Source organism: Apteryx rowi, unplaced genomic scaffold, assembly GCF_003343035.1.
Source record: "Apteryx rowi isolate R43461 unplaced genomic scaffold, aptRow1 scaffold_285, whole genome shotgun sequence".
In the NCBI taxonomy this organism is placed as follows: domain Eukaryota; kingdom Metazoa; phylum Chordata; class Aves; order Apterygiformes; family Apterygidae; genus Apteryx; species Apteryx rowi.
Genome location: NW_020449252.1, coordinates 640,967 through 652,763, shown reverse-complemented (window position 1 = coordinate 652,763; position 11,797 = coordinate 640,967). Strand labels below are relative to the sequence as shown.

Below are 11,797 nucleotides of genomic sequence, written 5' to 3'. Positions count from 1 at the left end.
ATGAGGAAGAGTGTTGCCAGCAGGTGGAGGGAGGTGATTCTCCCCCTCTACTCAGCCCTGCTGAGGCCACATCTGGAGTACTGCGTCCAGTTCTGGGCTCCCCAGTACAAGAGGGATGTGGCACTATTGGAGCAAGTCCAGCGAAGGGCTACAAAGATGATTAGGGGACTGGAGCATCTCTCCTATGAGGAAAGACTGAGAGAGCTTGGCCTGTTGAGCCTGGAGAAGAGAAGGCTGACAGGAGATCTTATTAATGTGTACAAATATCTTAAGGGAGAATGTCAAGAGGATGGGGCTAGACTCTTCTCAGTGGTGCCCAGCGACAGGACGTGAGGCAACGGGCACAAACTGAARCACAGGAAGTTCCATCTGAATATGAGGAGAAACTTCTTCACTGTGAGGGTGACAGAGCACTGGACCAGGTTGCCCAGAGAGGTTGTGGAATCTCCTTCTCTGGAGATATTCAAAAGCTGCCTGCAACGTGCTCTAGGTGACCCTGCTTGAGCAGGGGGGTTGCACTAGACGATCTCCAGAGGTCCCTTCCAACCTCAACCATTCTGTGTTTCTGTGAAAACTACATATTATAGATTATATGTATGACTCAAAAGCTGAGAATTTGCTATACAACTGATATTTAGTCAAACCATGTAATGACACAAACGCTACAGATCCCTCTTTCCAAAGCTGTTAAGGAGCAGGTATTATGAGAAAGCTGTTAAGGAGCAGGTGTTATGAGACAGTATAGTAAAACCAGTTTCTAATGTTCTTCATTAAGTGCTGTGTCTGAAAAAATCAGCTAGTTGAATAGCTGGGGTCTGAGATGTCTGTAAGAAATTGAAAATCTGATAATTAGCATGTAAGCTGAAATGTCAGATCTGTTCCGTAAGATATTGATATTCTTCTTTAGTGTGTTCTGACACAGTAAGTTGTTTGCTACAGCTCCTCAGAATTAACATCTTTTGGAAAAAAGCGTGTTATTTATTACCTAGGATCCAGGGCAGATTTTGCATTTATCCTTGTACAGAGAGCACTGCAAGGTGCATCTGAAAAGGAGGTTGCGAGAACCTACTGGCCCTGCAGCTGGTTGCCAGGATTTATGTTCGGCACTTGTTGATGCAGACTAGTATCCACAAGAGACCAAGGCAAGGCCACTACATTCAGTTCAGCAAGAACAAGAAAATAGAATTTATAACAAAACCTCTGTGGTAAGAGATTTGAATGTTTTCATATGTTGGGCCAATACTCTTCAGATTAAAAGTTATTTCTACTGAGGTTTATCCACTACATTCAAGTAGCTCCTTAGCACAACTTATTTAGCAATGCCTACATTCCAGCTCTGAGGAGCCATCTAAGTCCCACCTTCAGTCTGCTGCTGCTTTGCCTCTGGGTTTTGTATGGGAATGAGGCAAATGCTGTGAAAGCTGGAATGGCTTGAAACTGTCTTTCTTAACTGGTAGTGAAATCATACCAGCTTTGTAGTTCCTTGGGGCCCCAAGTCATCTACAGGACTCCAGGAAGTTACAGCTTTTAATGTATTTCTTATCGATAAATATTCTTTACCAGAAAGTCACACAATGAAATACTTTCTCTTTTTTGCCTAATGGAACCTCCCTGAAATGTACAAAGATAAAGAGGAACTGTCCTGTCACACACTTTTTCAGGAGTTTCACAAAAATTTACCCAGAGCAGAGTTTTTCAAAGCTAAAGCCCTGAGAGGGTGTGCTGGCTGTCAGAGATTGCTAAGAGCAATGGCATTGCTTGGTGCCTGACCTACCCACCTAACTTTGGAGGTGCAGAGACTGGCATGCATCTGCTGTATTGGGATGCTTATGGGACTCCTTTATGAAAAGTTAAACTTCTTTTCTTACCATATAGAATCATTAAAAAGCAAAAGTCATAGCAATGTGATCAAGGGCAGTATGGTCTAAAAAGAATCAAGAAACAAAATGGTGTAGATGGGTTTAAAGCTCCAGAGACGTAAGTCTGCATGGGCTTAAAAACCACATGAGTTTTGACATTTAGAGCCACCTCTTTTTTTTACTGGAGATATTTGGTTACCCAGGGTATTTTCTTATGACTCACAACTAAAAACAGGTAACCTTTTAAAACAGAAATTATCTTTTGGTCTGACAGAAAGCACATGAAAAATGTATTTGAGAAATACACTTGTCTACAAAAAACATGAGAAAATACGGGCTTCTGAAGTGAAAGTTAAGTCAAGCTTGTAAAACAACTGTAGTGACTTTCCTTTTCTTTAGCAGCTTTTGCTTTATGCCTGTGATAGTTGTCTCCCATTCCAGCCTTTACTTCTGAGGAGGAAGAAATAAAAAGTATTGGCTGAAAAAACTAATTCATCAGCCTGACATTACCATCTATGAAGAGGAGAGACCTGCTGTTAGGAGAATCAAGATTATTGGTTCAGGGGTTTTGTTACCTCTAGTGAAATGAAGGTTAGTAGGACAATACACATACCTGAGAGATGTTTTGGGCATTTGCAGCCAAAAATCTCATAGATCGCTTTTTTTCTGCAGTCTGCTGTGGCAGTTGCCATCTTCATTGACTTTTTCTCTGACAGTCCTGCTATTCAGGGCAGAGAGAATTTGTGTTTCTTTTCCTACATGAGCTATGAAGCAGTCCACGAGAAAATTTAAATAATCTTAGGTTAGTCTAAGATCTTGCCATGTAAGTTTCAGTACAGCACCTTATTAAGTATAACAGATTTTCCCCTCAGCATAATTTCCTTATAGTAAGCTACTTCTAGGATGCATTGCGTTGAAAAGACAGTTTTAAAGCAAAGAGGAAAGCAAGCCTTTTTTGGAGGTAAAGTTGCTGTTGTATTTGATTTGGTAAATACCACTTGAGCACAATGGGTACAGTATACAAATTGAAATATATATAGTATCTGCTAGACAGAGCATTATGTTACCTAGTATTTTAAATTACAGGGCCATGGGGTAAATTCTTTTAAATTCGACATTCAAGTTGAGAAAACTTTAACACATTTTTCCTGAAACAACCCCACCATCTAAGTCAGCTTAGATGTTATTTAGAAAAATTATACAAATATTTTAATTATAGACCTAGTGGAACATGTTCCATGTTTTACATCTCGATGGAAGAGGAGGATGCTTGTCAAAGAGGAAGCTCGAGCTGATAGGTACCGAATCACAGAAGGGCACCTCTGGAGATCGTCTGGTCCAGCCCTCCTCCTCAGCTGAAGCAGGGTCACCTAGAGCAGATTGCTCAGGGCTGTGTCCAATTGGGTCTTGAATATCTTCATGGATGAAAACTCCACAACCTCTCTGGGCACCTGTTCCAGTGTTTGAGCACTCTCACAGCAAAAAGAAGTTCATTCTTTTGTTTAGGTGGAATTCCCTATGCCTTCATCATCTTCATGGCCCTTCACTGGGCTTGCTCCAATACGTCCATGCCTCTCTTGAACTGGGAAGCCCAGATCTGGGCCCAGCACTCCAGGTGTGTTTCACCAGTACTGAGTGGAGGCGAAGGATCCCCTCCCTCAACACTCTGCCTGTCGCAGTCCAGGGTGCTGTTGGCATTTATAATAGTTTAATAAGGGTTTTCATTACACTGCTAAATGCACTATATCAGTATTTCTTATCATAAACTAACCTCTCTCAAAGCAGCATAAGCACAACCAAAAGTCATTACTCATCAGCATGTAGCTCGCAATAGCATTAATGAACTATAGTTTTCCTATATAACATATACAGGTTCACTCACACAGTGAGATGCTGTGGCAAATGCTGTCTTTTTAATGAGATCCACTGAGTGTGGTGAATAATAGAGCTCTGCTGTGAATAATTGGCTTGCTGCTGATTCCAAAATAATATTTTTTGGGAGTTGCCTAAAGATTAAGAATAATTAGATGGTGCAATATAGCATAATAAATGCCAACAGATTAAACCATACATGCATGTTACCAGTACTACCCCCTTTGAGTACATCCCACTTTATGTTCTATAATGGATTTGAAATAGATAAATAAGGTTTATGCACCAAGGTTATGTCACATTTTGTATATTGGGAATCTCACCTAGTACTATCTTAAACAGCAAGTTCATATTCTGTCTTTTTTCCTGGGACTCTTTCAAACTTTTCTGGTTCTAGGATCACTCTTCCTCATCTGTGAATACAGTCGACTCTACCAATGCCAAGAATTTCTTCCCTTTTTCCACAGACTGTCAGAAGATGATTTGCCATAAAGAGATATTTAGTAGTAGTTCCAGCCTGAAACTCTATCAGGTATTTCCAGCTCTAGATACCCTGCGTTTTTGGAGACTTTGGCAGAATGGTAAAAAACACAGAATTTATTTTTCTCCCATATTGATAGATCAGATGATCAATGAACATACTATTGACTTATACTCTAGTGCAAGCAGTGTGTGGGAATTCAATCCACAAACAGTCACTCTATTTCTATAAATTGTCTGTATTCTATCAGATGACAAAAATGTAAATTTTCACCACACATTTGTAGTAAATGCAGGCCTTTTTTTCTACTCTTATTTAATAAAAGATTGTTTAAGCTATCTTCACTCTATTCTACATATATCATATATTTAGTTATCTGACCTAAATAGACTATCCGAAGTTCAATAGTACTTTGACTTTCTTTGTTGTAAAATATGCATCTTTATACATTAGGAAAAAATATTCCAAATATGAAACAGTTGGCCAAAGAGCCACCTGGAGACCTTTAGTGCTTTTGAGTCCAGAATGGTGAATAGATTTTCTGCATGGCAGAAAAATCACAATAAGCTGTTTATTTTACAGTACAGATATCAATATTTTAAAAGCTAGGTATTTATTGCTTACCGATTATTTCAGAAGATGAAATAAGGGAAAAAATTTGAGACTGAAGTTCACCAAGTGGATTGTATCTGTAAATAGGCAGGCAAATAAAGATCAAGCTTTTAATCCTTATCTTCCAGAGCTTGCACCTTGACTCTTAAATATCTAAAGCTCCAGGATAAACTTGCATTCCCTTCTAGGAATTGCCTATCACAGAAGTAATGGTAATCACTTTAGAAAACAAAACTTTCTCAAGGGAGACAGAAGAGGCAAAAGTTCTTTCACAACTACATGAAAGAAAGGTCTTCATTGTGGTCCCACCATCTACACAGAAATAGCATTTCTTTGTTATAAGGTTTCCTGGAGGGGAAAAAAAAACAGTGAAAAAAAAATCAGAATGCACAAAAAAACCTTCAACACCTTATGGGGAGAAGAGGAAAGAGCAACCAACAGGTAAGCGTAGTCAATCATATCACATCACATATTGTAGTATGGGGAGGAGCTAACATTTATCTCAGGACTGAGGGCAGGTAACATGTAAGCAGCTAGTTACAGATACCTACATTAAGTGTCTTACTGTTGAACTGAACCTTAGGGTTTGATTCAGCAGCTGGAAGCCTCATGCTGTAATAGAGGGTTTTTCTTGTGGCAATCTATGACTATGTGTGGGCAAATGAGTTTAGCGCTTTGCTGGGTGGGGGCTATTTTTTAACTAAAAGAAAACACCTAATGAACAAAAAGTAGGCTTTTTTTCAATATGAAAAAAACAAATCAGAAATTCAAGGAAGTAATTTGTAAATGCCCCAGTAGAGATATCTACAAATTCAGGGAAAGTTCAAAAACCACAGTGTGTCTCTGGACTTTGTGCCAACCTTCAGCTGATGTTTCTTGTGGATGAATTCTTGTGTGTACTCTGAATTTGCACATTTATGGACTGAGGAACTTAATATGGAAATCAAAGACCTTTGCAATCAACATTCCACTTTGTAGCATATCAAAATATGGACAGGTTTATTAATTAAGAGATATAGCTATGTAAGCACATTCAGCCACTTTGTATCATGCTTGCATGGTACCATTTAGTTATTACCCAGCCCTTTCAAACCATCATCCACAGATATCTGAGTACAGGGAGTTTGCAGTTTATCTTTGTAACTGTGTGGATATAAGATGTGATGATTTGCCAAAGACTTCACACCATGTCACTCAATGACAAGGCTGGAAATTAGCAGTTCCCAACTTACGGTTTTATTTTAGACAATAGTCATTGTTTTAACTTGGCCTTACCTGCTATATGAAACATACAGTGAGACAGTTATGAATTGGTAAGGGAATACAAGGTATCAAAGTATGAAAATAGACTTGTGAACTGGCAGGCAGCATAGCAGTGGGTGATGCTTTGTGCAGGCAAGGAGGGCATCACCAGGAATCTCTGCAGGGCATCCTGCTCCGAGGGAAGACATGCAGATGAATTTTCTCACAGCTGAAAATATTTGTTAGCTTTTTGACTTTTTTTTTTTAAATCATGTTTACAGTATGGCCTTCAAGCTATCTATCTTATGATGAAAAAAGTTTCTCTGAGAACATGATCAGCTTCTACCTGCCTGCTGGTCTTTTAAAAGACTTTGGCAAAACAAGTGGGTCCCAGCTGTGTCATTGATTTTGGTAGGAGTTGCCACCTATCCTTCACACCTAGGAATTTAATATTTTTACATCTTTCCACTTTGAAGACTGATCATTTTTTGTCAGTATTCTTTCTTTAACATGAATGAAAAGAATGTTATTTAATGCGTGTGTGAGATTGATTGTATCTGCCTTGACCTTTTATAACTTCAAGTGTTAACATTACAAATACTGTCATGCTTATAAGTGTGTAGGTACTATCTGTACATAAGTTTTATAACTGGTTTACAATATACAGTAAAAGAAGTCCCATATTTCAGTATACTTAACATTTCCACTCTCTTGGCCCTCAGTATTATCGGATGCTGGGCATGGCTCTCCAGCACTTCACTTCTGTAATACATCTTTGACGATTCTTTCAGAAGAGGTTGTAGAAGATATCTGCTAATTATCAGTGCTTCCCACAGAAATGGTTGTCCTTCAGTGAAGAGTCTATTAAATCAAAGGGGAGAACGGATGCCATCACAGTGTATGCTAACATGTATGACTAATGGTGCAAGCGTAATTTAAACTGCCCGTACAAGATGTCATTTCACTAACTACAAAAACGTTCACTATTTGCTAATTACAACTAGCTTAGCATGCTGATGTTTTTAATAAGAGCTTATACACTAGGAATTTCTTTTGATTAAAAAAAATAAAATACAGATATAGATATAGTTCAGAAGACAGACAGTGCCCTCTCCTGGGTAGAGGCTCCCATAACAATAGTTTGCAAAATGCCCCAGATACTGCCAGTTAGAGAAACTGGACACAAAGACAATGTGTTGCTGAAGGGATTTGCTGGTTTCAAGGAAGTACATCTTTTCTGTTGTCCATTCTTGTATTCCAGGCTACTAGAAACCATACTGTGAAACAATTTTTTTTCCTAGTTTTCCCAGTCAAGGAGGTTTTGATTAATTTAGTTTGAACCCAGTTGGCTAGAGTTGACAGTGCATCTTTATCACAGGAAGCAGCAGCAACATTTAGTGTTGTTTATTGTAGGGATTCTTTTTTTTTTTTTTTTCAAAAATCAGCTCAATAAATCAAACTCATGTTCAGAAGTAAAGATGAAGGAGACAAATGCTGTTGAAGTCAGTTTTTTTAGATATTTTCCTACATGAATTTATTGTATTATTTCAAGCTAAAAAGTTAGAATTAGAAGCTCAAAACTGTCATTTTTCCCTTTATCCTTTCTTGCGGTTTGGGTTTTTTGGGGTTTTTTTTTAGTACCTTTTTTCCTTAGCAATTATAATCTCATCCTTCTGGACATATTTAGGGTCCATAAAAAAGCAGCTTACCAAGGACATAATTGAGACAGAAAATGCTCAAGAATTTATAGCATCTTACTGCAAAGTGGAGACACAAAGAGAGAGAGAGAGGAGCATGGATTCCCCTTGTAGTTAATTTAAAACATGCATTTAAATTCTTTCAAAAATAGACTGTAAAAACATAATAATCCAGCATTTACAGGAAAATTTAAATTGTTGGCTTAGAAAGCATAACACATCTATTCATCAAGCTTGTACAGTTTTCAGTTCAATTCTACAGTTTTTCTCAGCATAGAAAACACACAGAGAGAAGTAGTTGTTTAAGGTTAACTGTGAATGATTTCTATTTATCAGCTGGCAGGCCGTTTTTGTTTAGCTAAAATATAAAGCAAAGTAGCTCTTGTATTTATATACTTAAATTTTGCACAATTTCTAATAATCTGCAGACTTCTTAAAGACATACTGCCTAGGCAGATCACAAGGTTATTACAGCTGCCCTGCATGCCAAAATAGTCATTCTCTGACCGCTTGCCTCAAAGTTGTACGTCTACAGAAAAATGCAGCCAAACCTACAGCGTGTACACACAGGCACAAGGGCAGCCCTGGAAGAGAGGTCGAGACGTGTTCCCAAAATATTCTGCCCCCTCATAACATTGCCCTTGAGTCAGTCTTTGCCTGTTACTTAGGTGGGGCTGAAGCTGTGAGCATCTCTGGTCCAGAAAGAGTGGAGGGACTCACCTACAACCCAGGGCAGCTCCATAAGTTAGCCCCACTGCCCCTGTCAAAGAGCTCTTAGCAGGAAAGTGGCAGACCTGGTCATTAATGGTCACAGTCAGTCATTAGCTGGTCACTGAATCTTTCTTGATGACCTGCTAATGAACTTCCCATTGGCTTATTGTGGTCAGGGTAGAAAGTATAGGTAATTTATAGCTCAACACCTCACGCGCTAATAGCCTTTGCTCAGCAACTCTAATGGCATGCTATTACTAAGAGACAGTACATCCTTCCTAATTTATTTCCCAGGTGTAAATATTTCATGTGAAATGGAAACTTTGAATTCTGTGTTTAAAAATATGCCTAAATATTTTATTTTGGGGGGAAGGTTCTTCAAGGATTTAATGAGGAAAAGGTCTTAGTCTTACAATTAGTCTTTTTTCTCACACTTTTTCCCCTTAACAAAATATGTTTATTTTGAAAAAACAAACCTATGCATGTTAATATCCACCTGTAAAAGGCTTGGAGGCCTGCACAGTAAAGAAATCAGCTCTCAGCAGGTGCCTGTTAGCTGCAGGAGCTCAGAGAGCTTTGATGGTTCAGCGCCTGTGGTGCCTAATCTCTGTGATTCATGGATAAATTGGCCAAAAGCCACAAGCCCTCCTGCTGTGATCTTACCAGCTCTTAAAAGCTAAAAAAGTTTCAGCTGGGCCTTCACTTGGTGAAAAGCTTCAGGAAAAGCCCAAGAAGTGGCAGTGATGCATTAAGTAGTGCTCTTCCCTCAGACCAGTAGGTAATGCCATACGGGTTCTCCTTTCACCAAAGGAGCCTGCTTTTGCTCTAGGTATGCAGGCACCTTCTCCCATTTTGAGACTAGCCAATATCCACAATTACTAGGTATTTCACAGCCCTGAACATGTGCTGGATTAGATGACTGTAGCCGATACATTCATATTCCCTTAAAGTTTGGTATTTTCATTTTCACATGTTCACTTACCATAATTATGATGCAGAAACAAAAAAAATGCTAGTGCATATCTTGCTATGCAATTGCAGTATGAAAGTGGGTTTGCATCTGTTAAAGCGTCCTGGAAACTATCTGAAAGTTTATCACGTTCCATTATAGACTTTCATGCATTTAACCCACGTTAAGTGGTCTCCTAGCACCTATCTCATTCCCTGCAAATGACTTCAAGATTGGCAAAAGCTTCCTTTCTGGTGCCTCAGAATGGCATTTCTTGAGCTCCCGGCACGTAGTGTGAGGAGGCGGGTTACAAGGGAGGTTTGCTGACCACTGCTCCCTGTGGGGCTGAAACAGGCGCTGTGGCTGGCGTTAGAGAGCAAATTTTTACTGTCCCACTAGAGATCTTCAGCTTACATTTGGTAATGTGGCTCTGAACGACAGTAAGATTATCCAAATGGCTCATGAGTCAGAGATTCGATTTCGTGCCTTTTGATGATGAATGAGACATTCCTCTGCCTCCTAGTTTTGAGTACTGGGATGCCCCTGTCTTTTTAGCAGGCGTTTCTGGCAAGCGGTGATGTGGCACTGACCGAAGGTGAGTTTTCATGAAATGCTTAACAGCGAGTCAGTTGCCGAACGGCTGGCGGAAGCAAAGTAGCTTGTGCTTGTGTCTCTTTTACAGGAGCAGTGGTCAGTCAGCTTTCAAATTCTAAGATCAAAAATGGAAGGTGTAAATAAAAAATGAGTTTGGTCTCAGCGGTAATATCAGCTCTATGAAAACACCCTTCTTGGGGGAAAGAACCACTCCTTAAATCACACTTCCTTAATTTACTATGTAATTTCTCACTATAGAAAATACACATGGCAGTTTAGAAGGGCTGGTGCATATTAAGACAAAGATCTTTACAGCAGTGACTGGGAGATCTTTAATTATGTGGCTGTGGGCAGTACAGCAGGTTTTCGCCAGCCTTACCAAGGCACACAAAGTACAGAGATCACAGCGGTACTTCACACCATGGTGTGTGTTCAGGCGGAACGCCAAACCCAAATGGCACTAACACGATGCAAGGCTGTGCAATGGAAATAAACCAAATCCTACAAARATAACTTAGCAGTGAACACACGTGCTTTTCTAATGGCTGTGCCTTGGAAATGGTAGAAGGCACCCTACAGGAATCTACCAGTCTCTTTACAGAAACCACTGTAAAGCTGAACTAATATAGATGTGACTGCATGTCTATTTTACCTATTTACCTTTACCTATTTTCAGAGAAAACATAGAAGTTTTTGGTTAAGTAATTTAGCTCTTTTTCAAAAACTGTGGCCCCTTATTTCCTTAACATACTTAGAAATCTTGGTGAAAGAATATAATATTAAATCCTGTTCTTATGCAACATTTCATTTTATTTTTATTGTATTTATTTTCAGAAAATATGTTGAACACTGGTTGGAAGACAAGTAGATATTTTTGGACACTTCCAACAACAGCTGGAAACTGAGTGTCTCTACAGATATCATTTTTGCAAATCAAAAAAAGCAGCTGATTCAAAATTTTTTTTTATTTTATTTTTTTTTACAAATTTGAAATATCGTATTTTCTTTCTTACATTCTTTCTGACAGGTGGTTCTGCTAATCTAACCTGCCGAGCTTTCTTTGGATATAGCGGAGATGTCAGTCCTTTAATTTACTGGATGAAAGGAGAGAAGTTTATTGAAGATTTGGATGATAATCGAGTCTGGGAAAGTGACATCAGGTAAAAAAAAAAAAAGCCTTTTGTTCTCTCAGTCAGTGTCTGTTTTTGATAGTTAATACAGTGCTTGTTATCAAAAACTAGCTCAAGAGCACTATAGTTCTGATTTTCTTTTTTGCCGAATGCACTCTTTACCTTTATAACTCTACCAGTAGAGAACAGAAAAACGTATGCATCAGCAAGATCTGATATTAGAGAAACATAAAAGCAGAATGGTTGCTCTACTAGTCCCATAGTGTAACCAGCTGGAATTTGCATGGTGACTTTTTCAAACTGTAGCAAACAACAATAATAGCCAATAATGCAGTTACTAAGAAGGAATAAAGAAAAATAAATACATCAAGAAAAACAGTTCAAAAGAAGTCTTTTAAAGCATGGAGCTTTAAATAAATGTTGACATCTGACCTCTCTTTCTAAATACTTTGATTTCTCTTTTTCAAGAAAGAACTGAGTTTCCTAGCATGTTATTTGGCCTGTGAGATCCAGGTTTCCTCTTATGTGGGCTGTTTATATCTGCTGAAATATTTGTTTTAGAGAGGATTTGGCAAGTCACATCGTGTACTCTTCTTGCTTCTAAAAGCGCTGCCTCATTTGGAAATTGAGGAAAAAAGTGTTTATGGATT

General features: G+C 38.8%; 1 protein-coding gene across 1 annotated transcript in view; it reads left to right on the top strand.

The window, feature by feature from the left end:
- Window positions 1–11,797, top strand: part of IL1RAPL1 (interleukin 1 receptor accessory protein like 1) — a 356,120-nt gene that overhangs the window by 316,447 nt on the left and 27,876 nt on the right. Inside the window, exon 6 of the mRNA XM_026069048.1 lies at window positions 11,045–11,177. Within this exon, the coding sequence (XP_025924833.1) occupies window positions 11,045–11,177 (133 nt within the window). The remainder of the gene's footprint in view (window positions 1–11,044; window positions 11,178–11,797) is intronic.